The sequence below is a fragment of the Siniperca chuatsi genome, linkage group LG1, assembly GCF_020085105.1.
Source record: "Siniperca chuatsi isolate FFG_IHB_CAS linkage group LG1, ASM2008510v1, whole genome shotgun sequence".
NCBI classification, from domain to species: Eukaryota; Metazoa; Chordata; class Actinopteri; order Centrarchiformes; family Sinipercidae; genus Siniperca; species Siniperca chuatsi.
This window is the reverse complement of record NC_058042.1, coordinates 9710172-9731994: the sequence shown is the minus strand read 5'-3', so window position 1 is coordinate 9731994 and position 21823 is coordinate 9710172. Positions and strand designations below refer to the sequence as shown.

The 21823-nt window shown below is 40.6% G+C and overlaps 1 protein-coding gene across 1 annotated transcript in view; it reads right to left on the bottom strand.

The window, feature by feature from the left end:
• The window catches only part of fbn1 (fibrillin 1), a 61221-nt gene that overhangs the window by 7275 nt on the left and 32123 nt on the right, over positions 1-21823 (bottom strand). Inside the window, exons 33-57 of the mRNA XM_044190563.1 lie at positions 19747-19869; positions 18152-18274; positions 17923-18048; positions 15963-16085; positions 15569-15691; positions 15291-15458; positions 13640-13708; positions 13412-13537; positions 12135-12257; positions 11865-12023; positions 11709-11780; positions 11489-11614; positions 11198-11320; positions 9411-9536; positions 9167-9283; positions 8949-9074; positions 8739-8858; positions 7849-7974; positions 3568-3720; positions 3381-3443; positions 3165-3284; positions 2886-3005; positions 2668-2790; positions 2029-2160; positions 900-1025 (exon numbers count right to left, since the gene is read on the bottom strand). Of these exons, the coding sequence (XP_044046498.1) occupies positions 900-1025; positions 2029-2160; positions 2668-2790; positions 2886-3005; positions 3165-3284; positions 3381-3443; positions 3568-3720; positions 7849-7974; positions 8739-8858; positions 8949-9074; positions 9167-9283; positions 9411-9536; positions 11198-11320; positions 11489-11614; positions 11709-11780; positions 11865-12023; positions 12135-12257; positions 13412-13537; positions 13640-13708; positions 15291-15458; positions 15569-15691; positions 15963-16085; positions 17923-18048; positions 18152-18274; positions 19747-19869 (3036 nt within the window). The remainder of the gene's footprint in view (positions 1-899; positions 1026-2028; positions 2161-2667; positions 2791-2885; positions 3006-3164; positions 3285-3380; positions 3444-3567; positions 3721-7848; positions 7975-8738; positions 8859-8948; positions 9075-9166; positions 9284-9410; positions 9537-11197; positions 11321-11488; positions 11615-11708; positions 11781-11864; positions 12024-12134; positions 12258-13411; positions 13538-13639; positions 13709-15290; positions 15459-15568; positions 15692-15962; positions 16086-17922; positions 18049-18151; positions 18275-19746; positions 19870-21823) is intronic.

Sequence of the window (21823 nt, the reverse complement as noted above, 5' to 3'; positions counted from 1 at the left end):
AAAAGAGGTTGGCCTGAAGAAAGCAGACCAAACCACCCAGAGAGGACCTGGCCTCAGAGAACCAGACGTAAATAGATAACCCACACTGCTCTATCACTACTGTCTGTAAGGAGTAAGATAGCCATAGAACCACAGAGCTTACAAAATCTCCCTGGAGTTTTTCTCACCGACTTCAGCACATCATGTCTATCCAAAAGTATATATTTAGATTAGGGAGGAAGGCTTTGAAAGGATTTCCTTGCCCCTATCTCGATACAGACAGACACATGGTTTTTAACAAGAGACTGTCATGGAATGGTTAAATTCCCATTGAGATGAAAAATTACTTTTTCACCTAGTTAGACAAGATTCAATAGCATAAAACATTTCTATTTAAATATAATGCCCATAAAGTCATTTTTTACTAAACTACTGATATTGTCAAGATGTTCAAACTGCTAAGTAATATGGGTGATTGAGTGAGAGGGAGAGGTATATCTTTTTTTGATGTTCATCAAACTCATGTCCCTGTCCCAGTGGTTGGAACTTAATTTGTGACACTGAAAGATTATTTACAAACATTTGTTTAACTTTTGGACTCCTGAACTGTCTATCCCAGTATTATATCTCATTCCAACATCCTATTTAAGTCAGAGATTTCTGAAATATAGAAACAAGATACCACTAAATAAAGGTGTGTTCTTGTGAGTTTAAGAAGATAACACCTCATTTTCTCATCATTTCCTACAGACTGACTTTATACAAGCAGCCCCTTCTGAACAAACTGGGGTAAGGAGAATGAGGGCACAACAGATCCTGAGAAAAACTGACACTGAAGTCAAATAAGTGAAGATAGAGCACAGTGGGGAAAAAAACATACAGTAAGAGCAAGGTATATAAATTGATAACAATGTGCGTACCGATACATTCAGTCTGTGTGGGGTTAGCGATGAATCCTTGGTCACATCTGCAGCGGTAGCTTCCTACTGTGTTCTCACAACGGCCATTCTTACAGATACCTGGTTTGGCTGTACACTCATTCAGATCTAACACAGACGCACACACACACGTGGACAGTGTAGACAGAAAATGGAAATATTTGTTACACAGGACTTTCTGTTATATGTCAAACTTAGTTAAATGAAGCTAAGGTGGAAGTTCAACCGAGAATTCCACAGCACACACACCCAATATTTCTTATGGCCAAATTTCCCATTCTTGTGGCAGTTGTTTGCAAATATGTCAATACACCTTCCTCTCTTTTTACGTTGAAATTATTAACAAATCTGTTTGTTTGACACTTTTCCCAAGGCCACTACCCAAACCAATCATATCCTTCCTGTCAAGTATATGCATATATTCATATTTCCCTATTTGCTCATCATGGTATCACTGTCTTTCATTGCACCCCAATGCTCCTCCTCCACCTTCACTACACCACCACCTAACATCTAAGACTTGACTCGGCATCAGGGACACAGCCTATGATAAAAGACCATCATCTCACCTACAAACACAAGTGTATATTAGTATAATCTTTACGCCTGTGACATGGTTTATTCCAAATTGTCCTGTGTTATGAATACTTACAAATATAAAGTAATGACTCTTTCTAACTGTGTTGGTTTCTTCTGGTTTAATTGTTTAATCCATTGTTATGTTTTTAGTCTAAACTAAGAACTTATTATTTGCAAAGGCAGGATTTAATAAACTGTATACTGTTTCAAAGTAAATATTCACCAATGTGGGTTTTTTGCTGGTATTTTGTACAAATATTCAGAACAAATTCTTGTGAGTTTGCAAAGGCTCAAGTTCATTGTATGGCAGTAACAAAAGTCCACTTATTACCAGGACAGGATATATGGGAAGGTTAACAACTCCTAAAATAGAATTAAATCCAGAATACACAACTAACTTTGTACATTGTTACACAAAAGTGGATGAGTATCAAAATAGATTTATTTTATGCAAAGTAAAGCCAAGATTTGAGGCCATAAACTAGAATGATGGTTCTTTATTTCCTACAGTAGGACACTATGAAAATCTTACCCATGCAACCCTCTCCGCCGGGCTGGCGTGTGTATCCAGGGGAACAGATGCACATGTATGTGCCAATCAGGTTCTTGCAGGTCATGCCTCTGCTAGCACAGTCATCTATACCATCTTCACACTCGTTCTGATCTGAAAAACAAACAGTACACTAAGAGTAAGACGACACACAAGTGTGAAGAAATCTATGTGTATGCATGCGCAGCATTTACACCAGTGATGTAATACAGACACTCATACACACTGCAGCACTCCTGAGCTCTGTAGTGCTAACAGGCGTGTAGTGGGAGGGTTGGTGGTCTGTTTGGAGCGCTAATGTAAACAGTGACGCTATAGACACTGAGAGGTTCCTCCTGTCTTGACGCTTCCCTCCAAATACAACCGTTGCTATGGTGCCCGAGCTATCTGAGAGAGCGGAGGTGTAAACAGTGACTCGGCCGGTTACAGTTTCCAGAGAGTGTTTTAAGTTCATCAGAGACAGAGAACCCTTGAGGATCAGAGATAGTGTGTTATGTAACTTTATGGATGGGGCCAGGATGTCTCTATGAGGTATTTAGTTTATTTTCTACCAACACTGTCCAGTAAATGGACCATGACTTAGAAAGCTGAGTGTATGAGTGAGTCATTTAGCTGTAGTACCTTTACACATCCTCTTATCCTCACGCAGCACGTAGCCTGTGGGACATTTACACTCGTACGATCCCACCACGTTAACACAGCGGAAGGCACACAGTAGAGGATTCTGGGAGCACTCATTGATGTCTGGACAAGTGACAGAAGGCAACAAGTTACAGTAGTAGTACAGGACTACAAAGACTACATGATGGAAGTGAGAGTGCTGACATAATTTCACATACCTTCACAGGTCATCATTGGCCCAGGCTCAAAGCCCTCATCACATGCACACTCAAAGCCACCGATGACATTAGTGCATGTGCCGTTGCCGCAGGGACTGCCAATGTCACACTCGTTAGTGTCTGTATTGAAGAAATAAACCCCATTAAGCATGTTAGCGTTAGATTAACATCTACCAGGTGAATAAATCAGTGAAGGAGTATGTCAGAGGCAAAGGGAGGTGTAAGATAAGGAGGATAAGGAGACATTGAGAAAGATATCAAAACAGTGGGTAAACTGGCCTTCACATGTGACTCCACTAATGTCCAGACGGTATCCCATGGGACATTCACAGCGGAAAGAGCCATCTGTGTTGATGCACTGGCCATTGATGCAAGGGTCATTGAGACATTCATCAATATCTGCAATTAAAAAAACATCAACACCAAGTGAATTACATGCCACGCCTGTAACAGACATGCAGGACAGTGAAGATTCAGTGTTAATGACACACATACCTTTTGGGTGGTCATCTGGCCCCCGTTGATATCCCTCATTGGGACAGAGAAGAAGATACGCATCTGGAACCATGAGATGTGAAAAGTCATAAATATATTAAATAATACACATAATTTGCGCATGAGCTTTCCCTGCATATGTGTGTGTTGTGCGTGTGTTTGTCTATGAGATAGGAAGTGTACGCACCCTCTCCCTTGCTGGGGCAGATTTCACAGGGGTTTCCCCAGCCTTGACCTGGCATTGCAGTACAGCAGCACGCTGCCTTGGAGGTATTCTGAGGCTTTGGAGCCTGGCAGCGCCCATTTTCAAACTTGGTATAGCAGTAGTTCACGCGGATATCTAAGGATTAATACACAAACAGTAAAAAATGAGAAAGAGACCGAAGGAAACAATGAGGAAGAATCAGAGAGAGAATGAGAGATGGAATGAGCAGTGCACAACATACATACTTTTACTTTTTCTTAAAGGTTAAATAGTTTGACATTTTGTTTTCTTGCTGAGTTACATGAGAAAATTGATACCACTCTCATATCTGTCTGTTAAATATGAAGCTACAGCCAACAGTTGGCTAGCTTAGCTTAGCATAAAGACTGGAAACAGGGGAAAACAGCTAGCTCTGTCCAAAGGTATAAAAAAATTAAATCTGCTTAGCAGCACCTCTAAAGCTCACTTATTAATACAATTAATACTAATTATATGTTGTTTATTTAATTCGTTCAAAACAAGTTTTTACTGTTCTTTGGCACATTTAATTACCACCATCATAGAGATTTAGATGGGTTCAATCTTAACCCAAAAAGCAAAAGCAACTATTTAAAAGATCTAGATGATGAATGGTTAGGGTCATGTTTGTGGGGCCAAACAGGACTCAATTGTAAAGCTGTGTCCAGCGTAGCACTCGTGCCTACAACCCTGATAATGTCAGCGGTGAGTACAGTGTTATGCTTAACTATAGGTACTGTAAATTGGCCAAAACATACACACAAAAAAGGTATTTTTCTTTTAAACCAAATGTTCTTATTTTTGGTAAAGTATTTGTAGTGAGGATAGAGGTTGGCTAATTATCTCTAGTTAGTGATCAGTGTTTGCCAGTCCCTCTCCCTCTCTCTCTCCCTGCTTCTGAGGGCTCTTGTTCCTCCTGGACTAGGCACTTGTAATGAGAAGCATATGGTCGCGCTCTCCTGCTAGCACTGGCCTTCACTGAACTCAACACAAATAAGCTTTCTGACCACCATAGATCACACACACACACACACACATGCGCACACACCTGGCTCAGAGGCAAGGATCACATACATGAACACCTGGTGCTGTGAGGAGAATGTCAAAGAGTGTCATGTTACTTTCCTCCATGAAACTGATTTGTCAGCTTTTCCGCAAAAGAAATTTATGGTGCTCTGTGCACAGCTGTTGTGCAAGTGTGTGTGAGCGCATGCACATGTGCATCTGCACGTGTGTATATGTCATTCTTTTTTTATAGTTTGTAAACTGGTCAGCTAAAATGTCAATACTATGGGTTTTTTTTTTTTTTTAAATTAGTATAATATTGAAAAAAATAACATAAAAGATATCATTAATTGTGAAGTCTTGGAGGCCTAGTGGTTAAGTTACCATATCCTGTAATTGCATATGATGCAGTATGATTCCAGCCAGAGACCGATGTTGCATGTCACCCCCCTGTGTCTCTCCCCATGTTTCTCTACTAACAGAAAAACATATCATTAATTGGATTGTCTGTTCTTCTGTCACTTAGCACCTGACAAGCTTAGCTGCGGTTTAAAAAGGGTCCAGCTAAACGGTTTGAGTGAGTGAGTGGTTTAAAACTCAGCTGAGTGCTAAACTAGATCTGATTGCTCTGCCAAAACAGGGAAACAGAATTATCATTATCATCATTTTATCTGTGTTGCTGCTCTCTTGCTGGTGTTACTGTAATCTGTGTTGTGTTCTGCAATGTTTCCACTGTTGTTCACATTTCCACATTGTACAAATAGTCAAAACAAGTGAAGACGATTACACCGCGAGTGATGTGTGCACGATTATTGCGATTCTCACTCTTTACAGTGGCCTGAAGAGTCAGTGCAATAATTAGTAGTTACTGTAATTCCACCAATGAATTACAAATGAAAAACCATCTCCCCGCTATGTTATAGCCTATCTGAATCTTGACAGAAGCACTACCATTAAGTCATTTTGTTCTAAATACACTCATCAAATATACAGTACATCAAGTCATAGCATATTTGCCCGTGTATTTCCTTTCAATCTACTGCAACAATACAGAATTAGCTTACACTAAAACTGCGGTGGGAAATGGTCTGACAATACATATGATTATTTGTTTCTGTGACTTTACTGGCAAACAGGCCAAATGTCCTCCTTGCAGGCACTACACTTGTGGCAGTGCATTAATTAAAAAGAAAGTTAGCAACTAGCTGGTGAACATAGTGGAGCATTTAGCAGCTGAAAGAGCCAGATATTTCGCTCACGAGTTAGGTAGAGACCAAAAATAGAGCAAGTGAATATTGGACTTACATTCGCCAAGGTTGCCAGAAACACAACTCCAAATGAATAATAATGTAGCTCCATAACTGCTGGATATGTAACAAGGATCTGTTTGCTAACAAGTTCACCTTAACAACTTAAAAGGTGATGATGTGTTTTCCGCTGCCCCCAAGTGGCCAAAAAAATCAGCTGGTTGTTACGGTTGTCAGATAATCAGTAACGCTGTTTCAGGCTTCAAAAATGAATTGAGAAAGAGGTGACACTTTTAATTGTAATAACACAAATATATGAGTCCCTAATAAGTTTGACACTTGATTTTAGTGTTGCCTTCAAAAGAACACACATGGTAAACATGGTCCGGCCCACGTGTATGTTAGTGCATGCAGGTCCCTCTGTGTGAAACGTGAGGACAGCGATATAACAGCTGGCTCTTTTCTCATCTAACGCGGTGAATTAAGGATTTCAACCATTTTGGTTTAATTTCAACCAAACCAGAGTTGGTGATTATTGGAAAAGTGGAAAGACTAACAAAGACAGTTTTGGTGAGTTTTATTTTGTATCCAATTTGAATGAAGTGTGTTTTAAGATGATCAGCGAGGCAAAATTATTGTTTTTATCAATGAAGTCTGGTGGCGAGTGAGAGCGATATAATGGCTGTTTCAAATTAAACAAAAAGGATCTTACTCTTTAACCAAAAGGTCTATCTCTGTAGGGATCCTTTCCATAATGTTGGCAGACACTTAGATAACAATCAATCAAGCAATAACAATGTACTTTGACAGGTACATTTGGCCCCACGCATTACGTTGCTGCCTTTTTTACATCTAACTTAAATTTTTGATTTATTATTTCAACTAAACTAGAGTTGGTGATTGTTGGAACAGTGGAAAGACTAACAAAATCAGTTTTGTTTTATTTTGTTTCTGTTCAGTGTAAATTAAGTGTGTTTTACGATGATCTGCAAGGTGTTTTTCTCAATGGAGTTTGTTTGTTTTGGTCTGAGATGCTGGTGCTTTAGTTCGACAGTTAGTGGCAGTGAATGTCACATAAAGCTCCTTTAATGTAGCATTAATATAAAAGGACAAAAGATATTCTAACATAATGGGGTACGAGGAGTGGTTAGCGCTTATAAATAGGTTTACTAGGCTTTTTTGGGAAAATAAAATATGTTAATTGAGTTGAATGTGCAGAACTATTAAGAATATAATGTATAAACTTCATCTTACTGTATTTACGGTCTTGTTCACTGCTTATGTCTCTTTTTCACGTAATAGCTAAAATAATATCTTCTTTCTCTCTATGGAGAAGGGTTATTATAGGTTTTAGGAGGATAGAGATGATACATAAATAGATTAAATCAAAAATATTTAAAACAATAAATAGTATAAGTGCACACAAAGACCCACACATGGTATCAATCACAAAAACAGGGGCTTTCTCAGTGGGACAGGGTTGGTCCTTGTCAAGAAACCTTTATCTCTTATACTGCCCATGTTGCTCACTCTCCACCCAGCTCCTCCTGTTTATCCCCCAACCCGAGCACTTCTGACACTGGAGAGAAAAGTGAAATACAAACTGTAAACTGCCTCACTGAACCAATGATGTCATCACTTCAGTGTTTGGAGGGGGAACTCCCTAACAGAGGACTCAGCGCTCCCCCACCCAACCCAAAAACACACATATGTACATAAAAACACACAAGTGAGGAAATGGAAAAATGATCTGTTCAGAGCCACCCTTGGCCTTGTTGAGGCAGCAGCAGCAGAACCAGCTGGAACACAGTGTGCTGTGTATAATGAAAGAGCAGGAAAAGTCTAACACCACTGACTGCTGCTTAGTCTCCACTAGCACTCAGAGACAGACTATACAGATACACTAGTATTTACACTCTGCACATTAAACTTGATGCATAAGATAGTTTCATAGCCTCTTTCCCCCCTCTCTCTCACACCCACACACAATTACCTAAACATCTGCGTCCGGAGGCAGAGATCTGGAAGCCTTCAGGACACAAGCAGGTGAAGCTTCCTTCAGTGTTGGAGCAGGTTCCAAATGTACAGAGCTCAGGTGACTGGGAGCACTCATCAATATCTGATACACAAAGAGGAACAGGGTCAACCACCTCATAAAATTTACAAATCAAATCCATCAAAATCCATTCCTAATTTGAAGTAGAAGAAGTAGAAGTACACCCTGCATTGCTTCATTGACATCTTCATTGACATCTTTTCCTTGAACTACTGTCATAGCTGCAGGAATGAAGTCATACCAGTATGTCATGGTCTATCCGAATGTGATAAAACAGAATTTAATCTCACTAATGGATAGTTGGATAAAGGCGTATTATCTGGAATAGCCTCCATGTCACGTGTTCACTCATCACAATAACCAGCTGCTGCTGTTACTGATGCTGAGAATTCGGTGCGGTACTTCCCTGCTTCCAGGAACAGAGCACAAAGCAGGAATGTGTTGAGGTCTGCCGAATATATCTTCATCAGCCCCACTGTATAAACAATCCAAGTGTTCTGGCTTGAGCCCACTTCCACGTGTGAAAGGGAGAAGAGGGGTGTTTTGTAGCAGCAAGGAAATTGAAGAGAAGGAGGAGGCGAAGAAGCAGTTTATTCTCTTCTTGTCCACCTCAGCAGAGCTGGTCTAAGCCGTGATTTATACATGTATATTTGAATGTGTGTGTGAGCATGTTGCATGTAAACAGATGTTCTCTGCATTACCTAAGGTTTGATTCACCCCTGCATGCAGATATTTAATTACTTCAGAAATTCCTGTTTTTATTTTTCATGTTTTGGCTTATGTTTATTGACCATATGGCAGAAAGGACTGGCTTTAGGTCGCCATACCTTTACAGGTTTCCTCATGGAGATAGTAGCCAAGTGGGCAGATACACCTGTAAGAGCCATCCAGATTCAGACAAGTTCCTACACCACATTTGCCTGGATTCACTGCACATTCATTAATATCTGAGAAAAAAAGGAATATACAAGAGATATACTGTAAAACATACATTATATTCAGATAAATATAAAAACTGAAAAATGACAGTTCTTTACCTGCACACAGTCTGCCGTCTAAAGTGAGCTCATAGCCATCATGGCACACACAGAGGAAGGTGCCCACAGTGTTCACACACTGCCCGTTTCGACACAAGCCCCTCTGCGTCGAACACTCATCGACATCTGATCAACACACAAACACCACAAAATCACATAAAGGCTATAGCTCTCTTGCTTTTTCTCGTTTACTAACTCACATCCACAGATGCACGCACCTATGCAGTCACTGTTGTGTGAGTTCTGAAAGCCGGGGTAGCAGAGACAGTTGTAGGAGCCCACTGTGTTCTTACAGGTCCCGTTGCCACAGGGTTGTCTCTCACACTCGTCCACATCTGAAACCAGAGAGCATCATCACAGTTTTACCTCAGACATTACTCACATTACTCAGTTAGCAGAGTAACCCTGCTGAGACAACCTGGCAAAACCAAGCAAGAACTGATAGGAACCAACACAGCTTACCAACACACATGGACTGGTCCCGAGTTGTTTTGAAGCCATTGGGGCAGATGCAGCGGTAGCTCCCCAGCGTGTCAATGCACTGGCCAGGATTGCATATACCAGGGTTCTCAATGCATTCATTACGGTCTGAAAAAGAAGGAAAACAACTGTTACACTGTGTGAAATTCAGAGTCAAACCACAAAAACAGTGAAATAAACAGTCCCACTGAAATTGCAAGTTACAAATTTAGTTATAACTGAACAAGGCAGTTTTGCCTGATAAGTAAGTAGAGGGTCTGAAGTGTTTAAAAATCTGTGATGGCTATATTTTATTTATTTCTTCCATTGGTATATTATGGGGCAATCATTTAAGACCCCATAAAATGAAATCCCCCTTTCTATATTGTCCCTCAGTGAACTGTTCTGCTATCTATTTTCATTGATCAAATAAGTCACAATTGCATTTTTATGTATTTTCACATCAAAATCACTCCTTTTTCTCTCCAGTTCTGTACAGAAAAAATGTGTCCTATAAATGTGAGCATACATTCTGATAGTCTTGCATTGCCAGCCCATAATTTTGCTTCTCCCATTGTTGTCTGGCAAGGCTCTTGCTTGAGTCATGTCATTTTAAGCCAGCTGGAGAATAGATGATTGACAGGTCTTTACTCAGACATCAATGTGAAACTCCTGACTGGACGAACACCCAATCTCTAGGCATCAGTCATTAGTTTTTGGGTCAAAACATGAAAAACTTGGTGACTGGAAACATTGTAAAAATTCTCTTGAAATCTCACAGGTACCTTGTCAAGCTTAAATGACTTGAGCCTGGCTATGCAAGACTAAAATTTGAGGAGATCCAAACAACCCCTCACATCATACTATATAAAATCCAAATGTAATTTTTGGCAATTACTGATAACTAGTGTTATCATACATGAATGAAATAACTCATATCATTAAAATTATTTCAATTTCCTTGACTTTAATATGACTTTAATGACTATTTAAATATTTGTTGCTAGCCACAAACAATCACTAATATGGGCATGTATTTATTGCTTCATAGGGTAGGAAACTGGCCATTAACTCTGTTGCATGATGACACAATAATATATATAATAATAATATGTTGTATGATACCAGCGTAACATCATTATTATTTCATTAAAGTCAAAAATATGTAGATTTTTACATACTCCATTTCACGTTATGCCTTGTAGCAATGCTTATTGTTTTTCAAATCACTGTAAATCACTGTATTACTAAATCACTGTATGTAGCCTAATTATCATCATTGTCTCCAGCCACAGTTTCAGTTTTCCCTCACTGGAGTCTGACAATGTTTTGTTTTAGGAGTTGCATGAAAAGCAGGAAGCAAACGCTCTTCCTTAAGCCCACCATGAAGAATTCCTCCTCAGCCTGACTGTCGTCGTGTTGCCTCTGGTGCTTTATCCTTGGCATATAACTGTGCAGTTCAAAAAGTTTCATATGACTGAGTTTGATACAATAGCTTGAGGAGGCAAGACAGCACCAGGCCACAGGAAGACACACAGAAGTCAGCATCATCCTCATGGAAGACAGCAGTTTTTTGGCTGCCTCCTCTAATCTTTTCTCTAATCCTCCTCCATGTTTCCACCAATTCAGTATAATCTCCACTGAGGTCATTAGGAGTTAACTAAACCCATGTTGGCTGAGTGAACAGTGACAACCATGCATCACCCCAGTAATGTACTGTCTAATCTGAGTTCTCCTGAGCCCTTTTTACCTCTTTAAAAGGCCACAGCAGATCACAACCACAGCCTTACCTAGACACTGTCCAGTGGGGGTGAAGCGATATCCAGGTTTACACTCGCAGCGGTAGCTTCCTGGCATGTTCAGACAGGCTGCATTCTGCTGGCACACCGGTCCATTCTGACACTCATCAATATCTAACAACAGGGACAGAGGTGTTCAAAGACAGTCATCTACTGGTGACACTTTTACAAAGAGGGTATAAATATGAAAAGACTGACCTGATCAAAATTAATGAACTGACATAGTTTAAAAACCGGAAGAAGTCATAGCGTTTTACATTTTGGCATAACCTTCAGCCTTACCTTCACAAATCAGTAGCTTGTCATTGTAGATGAAGCCAATGGGGCACTCACACCTGAAGCTGCCAATCATGTTGATGCACACTCCATTCTCACACACTCCTGGGATTTCCCTGCACTCATCAATATCTAGCACATGAGGAAGAGACAAGGGGACAAGATAAACAAACAACAAAACAAACTTTCCTTTTCATCACATTAACATTTGACTGGAAAATCTTACCGATGACACGTCCAGTGGTGATGTCGATATAATATCCTGGTCTGTCACTGCCGCACAGGATCGCAAACTCATCTGAGTGGACATAAGACATGAGTTTATAAAATATCACTTTTAGTTCCTTATACTCCCTATACATATGTGTGTATGAGACCTCACCAGTGCTGGGCACAGGACACTGTTCACAGGGTTTATTCCATGCACGGCCAATGTTGTACGAGCAGCAGCACATCTTTTTGGTCATGTTGAAGTTCAGCTCTCCATCACATGTGCCGTTGTCAGAGTAAAAGTTCCTGTAGCAGTAGCTCTTCCTCATGTCTGTGTGTGTTTATAAGAAAGAGAAAGTTAAATGCAAAGATGTCACTGCATGACAGTTAAAACCATTTCGCTAATTGATAACAGGCATGAGAGTGCAGCATGCAGACCTACCCATGCAATTGTTCCCTCCATTGACCTGCATGTAGTCCAAAGGGCAGATACAAGTGTAGTTCCCAATGGTGTTGTAGCACTGGCCTGGGCCACATATACCTGGTCGATCACACTCATTGACATCTGCACACAGAGAGGACAGACAGAAATTAGCCCGTTGTTTTGTGTATGATTTACATTCTTATAGTTGAGGTGCCACACAACTTATTTTGCTTATTTAAAACTTACAACTTAAAAGACTACCTGTGATCTTAAGGAAGGTGGAATGAGTGAAATAAGGAATATATCATGATAAACATTTCCTACTCTTACTACTTTTGTCATTTTATGACTCCAGTGGATTTAACCATTAAATTCAATAGGAACGTGCAGCTTTCACCTGAGTCGCAAAGTTAACCTCTATCTGCTGCACTGTTCTTCCTCTGGGCATATTTCTACACATTGTGTCTCTAGGTAAGTGTACAATAACCCACAATTTCATCATCATCTTATGTGAAGTCCAAAATGACCTTGAGGCTTTTAATACCTCTTCTATTCATATCAATTATAATTTTTGTTCTTCTAATTTCTATACTTTCTATACTAAATTTCTTTCTCTACCAACATTAACAAATAGCAAACACAGTGATTGTTCCTTCCAGCCCAGCTAACAGCTGAACTGTTGACTGACTAGAGACATAGTGGATGTGCAGTCCTGGACTTTATAGAACAGACACTCGCTTTTGTTCTCCTGGCCAACAAACACACGCTAATTAAAATGCCGCCAGCCACATGTCATTGTCTAACCCTCAGCCCCTTCCTCTCCACTCTGTTCCTGTTTCTCTTTTCTAAACACCCTTCTTATGTATCTCTTTTTTCCCCCTATCTTTCATGTCCTCCGTCTCTCCCTCCCTCCGTCATCTCTGGCCTGTCTACAGGGGACTCAGTGTACTTCCCCGAGGAGAGGGCTGACCACATCAGAGCCTCGCTCCTCTGGTCACAGTTAGGCGCTCAGCTGTCTCATCATCCTGACTGAGCTTTGCTGGGTTAGCAACAGACGGGAACTAGAGCAGAGACATATTGAACTAGAACGAGCTGCAGTGTTGTCTACAGGACAAAAAGGTCCAATGTTTCTTTGTCTTTTTGCTCTCAGTGCTTTTTCCTCTCTCTCCATGTGTCCTCGCTGAACGAAGGCCTCGACGGCTGGACTCAATTTCCTTCCCACTGAAACATCCCAGGGCAAGAGCTAGAGAGGAATAGGTCACCTGTGTGTTCATGTGGCTGTGTGCGTCTAATACCTTCACAAACTCTGGTTTCTGTGTTGAGGGCATAGCCTCTTGGACATTCACACTGGAAGCTGCCAAAGGTGTTGATGCACTGTCCTCCCTGGCACAAGCCTGGCAGCTCCTGGCACTCATTGATGTCTGCCATAGAGAGAAACGGAAACACTCAGCGGCATTGTGGGTGGGTGTGTGTCATCTGTGTGAGTGTGTGTAAGCACATATGATATCATGTTGCTGTCTGACCTTCCAAGATGACAGTGATGGGGTTTGGTCTGAAGCCTTCTCCTCCAGGACATAGCGTCTTGTACTCAGCTATTAAGAAAAAAAGAACACAGCACCAAATCACATTAACCAGCAACAATGACACAACACACAAACTACAGTCAAGGTTGTTTTAATTCAGGATTTGACAGTAGTGGTTGGCTGATGGTGAGACATTGAGTTAAGTCACATGCCCAATTGGTCAGGTGCCTGAAAAACACATTTCTGGTCATCAGCTCGTTTCCTGTCACTCTCTGTTGCGCTTTTTCTGATCAGCCATCTCAGATTTCAGAGTTATCCACAGAGCCCAGTGGACCGGACATGACTGCAGCTACTCAGAATTACAAACAGAATAGAAAAAGGTTTTTTTCTTGTCATAGAAGCAAGCATTTCCTTGAGCTGAAAAGAGTGAGTCATTCCCTGTAATGTTTTGAACCATCTGTTGGCAATTTCAAGTAAGTTGCACAAAGCTGTCTCATCTTTACCAGCAACAACAATTACAGCAAACACACACTCATTGCATGACAAGAGCAGGCAGCATGTAGCCTGTACGTTGGCAGAGCAGCTAACTTACACCTTTTAGGGCCGGATTAACATTGTGGTGTATTCATATATTGGTGTTTTGGTTATGATTTTTCATGTTACTGCTAGTTGAAATAGTAAGAGAAAACCTTAAACCACTTCAAGGGACTTAAGGGCAACAGGTGCCAATTGACTGATTGATTGATTTTCTCTGTCCCATGGTACAAAATAACTAATAGAAGGATTTGACAGGGTTGACTCTTAAATTACTTAACCAGATAGTGACTTTCAAAAATAATTTTTCAAAACAGAAATGCCCTGCCCACTTGACTTTTAAGACAGTCCAAAGTCTTTAACTCTACTACTCACATCTTTACTTATTCAGTAATGGAGGACAATGTTATGAGTAAAAGACAAACGTTGAGACAACTCAGCTACACAAACTGAAAACTTTTGTCTCAAGGCAGGAAAATACACGACAAAGTAGCAGCAAAAAAGTATTATTCATTAGACATTTGCATTGGTTCTCATTTCGTATTATCTGCAACTGACACTATGGTGAAAATAATAAAATGTTCATTTCAATCACAGGCCCATGTATCAGGAGGTCTGTGGTTAGATTGGTGGAAATAACTCAGTCATCAATGTTGCTGCATCTCTTAAGTAAAAAAAAAAGATTCATGTTATAAGGGACTGTTCATTCAGTAACGTTGCACTTGAAAGTGAAAGGTTTGAAAAGGTTGGTTTGTTTCTAAATAAACGGAACAACTCACCTTGCTAACTTGAGGAGATTTTTTATCAAAGTAAGTAATGATAGCATTAAAATTCAACTTCTCCCTACTCCTACCTTCTCATGTCTTCATCATTTAACATTGAGCAAATCAGGTGCACAGCTGCAAAAAGTTGACAAGATACTATGGTGAGCTAACTATATGCATATTAACACCTTCAGTGTAGTGAAAATATCAATACCCAGTAAACATAGCACTAAGTTTACTATGTGTGTTGACTCATGTGGGCCATACATCCGTCACAAACCTTGCTATTGAACTAAAACATAAAAATATACACATAATGCACACAAATTCTAAATAACGATGGGTTGACTCACTTGAGTTGACCGAGGGACATGATTCACATGGATTTCCCCAGCCAAGGCCCAGGGAACAGCAGCAGGATGCCTTGGAAACACCAACTCCTATCTCATTGGAGCAGTCCAAGCTCTCTGATGCATCTCCTCGGGAACGAACATCCAGGTAGCAACTTCCAGAGCGAGTGTCTGTATATACACACACACACACACACCCACACAGGTATACAGGTGTCTTGCCTTTGCTTTAGCTAAGATCAAACACAAACAATGTGTAGTGAAAACGTGTTGAGTCTCACCTACACAGCCCACCCGAGTGGGGTTGAGTTCAAAGTCTGCTGGGCAGTTACAGTGGTAGCTTCCAGGGATGTTTACACACATTCCATTAATACAGATGGTCGGGTCTGCACATTCATTGACATCTGAGAAAGAAACACAAAGCAACAGTCTATAAAATGTCTTCATCTCCACAAAAATATATGAAATGTTTTGTCAATGGGTCATTATTTGCCACAACAGCAAGGAGACGAACAGTGACTTTTCCTCCGTATCTCAGGGGAGATGAGAGGTGTTCACCTCTTCACTGCTGTTGCTCCATTCCGTTTACACTCTTTCAAATTTCCTTAGCTCATTGGGGCATGAATAGAGCATCATTGGGGCAGGCAGCTGGACTGGTGTGTTGACTAGCCTTACCTGTGCAGTTGCCTCCACTTCTGTCCAGTTCATAACCAATGCTACATTCGCATCTAAAAAGTCCTGGGATATTCTGGCAGCGTCCATTGACACAGATGTCAGCAAAGGTACATTCGTCTATGTCTGTAAAAGAGACACAGAGAGAGAGAGAGAGAGAGAGAGAGAGAGAGAGAGAGAGAGATAAAGGGGGGGGGGAGAGGCCCAGCTGTGAGGGATTAGTGGATCATGGGATCATGGTGGAAAATTGGCAGCCAGCAATAGGAAGTGAAGGCCGCTCACCTCTGCTAAAGAATGACAGTTCTGGGGCAAAAAATGCTCAGACATATCCAGACAGAAACACACATACACTATCAAAGCAGCAGCCAAGGTTATGAAATTGTGCTCTTCCACATCATTAGACTCTGCACAAGTCATTACTGTCCAGTCCTGCCTGAGTTGAGGCAGGGAGGACTGGACAGGTTATTTCAGGATGTTTGACACATCAGCAAAATGAGGTCAGTCTGCTCATTCAATTGAATCCAGCAATGCCTTATCACTGGAAGCATGAATCACACTTTTCTGTTACCAATCATAAATGTATTCATATGTCGACTCTATAGTAGCGCAGTTCGGGATTTCATACAAGATCCCTCCTCCCTTATTTAAGTCTACATGCAATTACATCACCTTACATCACTTTAATATTTTATTCTATTTATGTAAATTCTACATCCCAATTAAAATATCCCTAAAAAGATCTACTGTCTATGGGATACCTAGATACGGCAAACCGGGATAGCATGTAAGCATATCATCAAGGTTATGAATCCAGGGATATATCTGAAAGGCGCATGTAGTTTTGTCTCAGACAAGAAAAGAATAAACAGATAGTTTCTGGACCAGTGTATATACGTATATCATTTCAGGCAGTAGGGAATTAGCCTAGGATTCAGACTGTATGGCCTTTTGTTACTACTCTATTATGTAAGTTAGCCTTTGTAAGTATGTACAGAGTCTGTACAGTATATATTGACAATAAATGTTTTGTGCAATGACGATTTGCATTTTAAGCAAGCATAATATTTGGCCATGGATTTCAATGGTGCAAAGTAAGAGTTCCTTCTACGCAGGCCATTTTTTTCTGCATCAGGAAAACTCAGAGACCTTTATCACGCTTAACTGTATAACACAGACACTAGCCAAAGAAGGTTATGTTTAATTAACAACATTAAAGTCTGTGCCCAATCAACCTTGAGTCTGAGTGTTAAGAATACTGAGGCTGGCTAACGATTGCAAGCTAACTTGTTATCTAATATTAGTCCTGCATGAAGAAAACTAAATTAAAAACTATTATAAACTATTTATAGACAGAAACAGAATTCTATTGGCAGTTAAAACATAATCTAGCAAATGTTAGGATAGTGAGTTTGTCATCAGCCTTCGTCTTCACTCGCTCATGAAAGCAAACAAAAAAATTATTTGACTTAGCAACTGATATGGCACTCCCGACTTCATATGGAAATGTCTCTCATAGCTCAAAATTCACAAGTTGCGATGTACACTGACTTTTTACTGTCTAGTATCTGTTGAGTTACTTTTTATAAAGCATTTTTTGTTAGCTACTATTTCACACTACGAAACGTCATGTTGAAATGCAAAAAACACCAAATCATTAACCAAATTTGAAAAGGGAACAAGACACGATCCATTGTTGTTGTCAGTCCCTTAGCAATGTTCTCACAACTAAAACTTAGATGCTAAGCATATTGTGTACTTCCCAAGTCCAAAATACTATCTCACGAGTTCCATTTGAAGGCAGCATCTGTTTGGATCGGTTGTTTCTCCAAACAGGAAAACAAACAACCATTCACCAGAGTAACACCAGACCTTTTTGAATCACTCAACATAATTTAGGATGTGGGCACCAATTCAGAAGTCTGGAACCAGGATAGTCAGGAATAGCAGTGTTGTATTGCCTTACCCTCGCAGGCCTTGCCGTCAGGAGTGGGAATGAAGCCCATGTCACATTCACAGCGGAAGCCTCCTGGCAGGTTCAGACAGTGGCCACTCTCACACAGGTTGCTGTTCTCTGCACACTCATCGCTGTCTGTAGTGGTGATCACACACACACACATACAGTCCGTAAACACACGATACATTCATGTATCTTTTAAAAAGCAAAAATGTGGTTAAAGTTTTATATGTGTGACCTGAGCAGTAGAACCCATCTCCAGAGAATCCATCCTTGCACGCACAGCGATATGAGCCCAGGGTGTTGAGACATTCAGCGTTGTTGCTGCACATGTGTGTCGCATTGGAACACTCATCCAGGTCTGAAACACAACAAAGTCCAAAAGCAATTACATGTATGCAGGTGGAAACGACTTCATCCAAATGTTAAGGAAAGGATATGGCTGGTGATATTCCATATTTTTCTTATTGTTAACAGAACCCATAAAAAGACCAAAAATAAATGCATTAGTTCATCTTTCAAAACTCTGTGACTTCTCTACCATGTCTGTGGCACTCAGCCACAAGCTCATTGATTCCAAATAAAGACATAAATCTTTAAAAAAAAAATGCATCAGAAATATATAGTTTCATTTTTAAAAAAGGCTAAATAATTTCCTAAAACAGCTGGGCACTGTAGTTTTTAACAAATGTTAGACAGGGGGTAAACGTTTGCTGGGGGCTATTTTCAGCCGTGGATTAATACACGAGTACTTACACCACCAGGACATTGTATGCAGTAAGCGCTTTGAGGGGGGATACCATCCCCCTTGTTAGCAAAATGAACAAAATGCATCCCCCTTGTTAACTTGCCATCCCCACTCTCCATCTGCTAGTAGCAAAGAGAGACTGCAGGGGCAGAGGGGTTGTTTAGTTGAATATGTTAGTCTAGTCTGCCTGACTCATTGATCCTTTATCTGACTGAGGTTTGTGCAAGTTAGAATCTATGGCCCCGACCATGGATCTGAAATATCAGTAGCCTAACTGTGTTGTGTATGGATAAATCCATGGCGCTGTCCGTGGTGCTGAAGTAGCAGACGAATTTGTAATTGTGACTGTTTCTCTGAGTCCCGCCCATTGACTGTATATAAAGATGGACGACATGACAGCTACCCAAAAGTGAAGCCAAAACATCTTGATTGCCCCCTGGTGGCTGTCTGTAGTATAGGTCATAAACTCCACCCACTCCATGTTAGCGGATGTGACGTGAGCCAGACTTAAAAAATCAAAGTACGCGTCAAATACATTTTTCCCAAAGATGGTTTCTGTCATTTTAGGTATTGTCACGCTGATGTATGTTCAAGTGTTCGTTTTTCTGATAAGGGTTAGGGTTGATTTAATTAGTTATGTGATGCTATAAAAAGGGGGTTACACGTCATGATTGACAGCTGAGTCAGCCTTGTGTATGGGCGGGACCTCGATACCACAGCTCCAACCCTGATCACTACTGCGCAGACTCTGGCTCCAAATGACATCACCAGCGCAAGATGGCAGCTCCCGTTTCTGTGATATTTTGGCCTCATTTTTATACAGCGGGAGGATGTGAAGATGCGTTGTCCATCGTTGTAGACAGTCTATGGTCCCGACCTTCTGTCAATTTTGTCTTGTATCTATAATATTCTTGAAACTATATAGCTACGTGGGAGATGGGGGGTTCATGAATCTAAAATTTCCATTCCTTCTATTTTGATGCATCATAATATGCAGATTATATATACTACAGATTATATATACTATTTCAATGGACCCATTGAGTGGCATCATTTACCTGTGCATTTAAGGACATCAGCCTTACCTGTGCATTTGAGGCCGTTGCCAATCCACCCTGGAGCACAGTTGCATTTGAAGCTGCCAGCTGTGTTGGTGCAGGTGGCATGTCTGTCACAGTTATGGGCACCGATCTCACACTCATTGATATCTGACAAAGAGGAAACAAACGAGAAGCCATGTAAAGAAAAATAGACACTGCTCTGATGGTCTGATCATTTGAGTCTGCATTCTCATTCCAGTGGGGTTCTTGGCATTGTGGAGTGAGTTGATGCTTGGTTTGAATTGTATAAAGACAGCAGCAGGAGACGACAGAACTAAGTCTTTCTGGGTCACTGTTTTTATCCATGGAGAGCTGTATTTCAGAGCAGAAGGCACAGAGACATTCTCATGATCTCTGATACTAATAGCCTTCCTGCAGAGGTTTAATGAGCAGACCTATTCTCTGGATTTTCATTGTGCAAGTGTGTCCAGAGAGTTAGAAAAAAAGTCCAAGAGAGAAAAGTATATCCCAATGCTAAGGCCTTGTTCTGTCTGCTCTGTCTGAACTAGTATTTCTGAGGTTATTTTAGGCAAAGATTTCCCTCTTCACCCACAGACCCACAGACGCTGCACCTCTCATATGAGGCTTTTGTAACAGCCCTCTTTTAATGCTCATGTTTAGTTTTCTCACCACTCCAGATGTCAAGTTTGGAAATTTAATCTTTCCCAAATATAATTTCTATAAAAATGTGATGTGGTAATGTGCCAACTCTACAAATAAACATTCCTTCACGGAAAAAAACATTGTAATTATATCTGGACTCTGCCAATGGATGAAATATTGAGGTACTTAGTAGATAATGTGGTTGTAAAAATACCTCTCTATATGTGCTAATTTACTGTATGTGGCCCTGGATTCTAATAAATGAACAACAACAATTAATGGGAACAATTAAATGGGCTACTATTAAAATATGCCCTGCCCATAAAGCTGTTTACATCCTGTAGGGTGTAGGATCTCTATGAAGCAGCAGGAGGTGATATGATGCTGTGGCTCTGCAGCGCTTGTTCCTCAGGCAGTTCTGACATGAACAACTACAAGGCACAATGGGAAAATCCTGTATGGGGCTACAACAATGATGACTGCTAATTTGAGCCAAAACAACCCTGTGAAACACTGACCAACACAATACCTGGCGCTGAGCCTGACAACTGAGTGTTACAGCTTTGATAGAGGGATTGCGCAAGTGTGTGTGCATGTGTGTGTGTGTGTCTGTACATCAAGGGAAGGCCATGCTATGAACTCGGTCAAGATGTTAGGACTAGGACAACCACTGAGCACACTCCTCTCTGTGTGCCTGTCTTTGTGAGAGTAGTAATTCAAAACACTGTCAATTAGAGATTAGTGCTGCTGGTTTACAGTCTTCCTGAGGAGAGGGTACGGTATATTTACACTACATTTGATTACGGGGTTAATATGAGGGCTGGGAGCAAACGAATCTCCCTGGATTACAGACAGAATTAAAGATAATTTCCCCCAAGTCTTTGATGACAGAGAGAGCACAAAAACACACACACATTCTCATGTGGAAATGTAAAATGCAAACAGGGGTTGTTGCACGCGAGAAGCGTGTCAGCGGTCACAGCTGGTGTCAAAGAAGAGGCTTGATTTAACTAGAGCTGATGTTTGACAGATGAAGGGCAAATAAGGATAAAAAGGGGTAGCAGAGAATTACACATGTGCCTACCTGGCTGTCTAGCTGTCTCCCAGTTTGTATGCCTGCCTGATTGCCTGTCTGTTTATCTGTCTGCCTGACTCACAAGTCAATAGCACAAGTAGAGAAGAGTCATTAAGTTAGCAAGCTGACTCAGTAATATCAGTTACACAGCTATATCTATCTAAAGTTTGCTAACATTAACCACCATAAGCTACTGGTCATACCAGACCAAGCAGAATGAGTTAAAGTGGGACTATGTGGCCACAAGTCAATAAGATAAGTGTCAATAAGATAATGGTGAATATTAAAATGTAGTGTAACAGCAGCACAAGTAGAGATGAGTCATTACGTTTACTAACTCAGTCTAGAGGAAGATTGTGTTATTTCTTGTTTTTAGAGTTATAT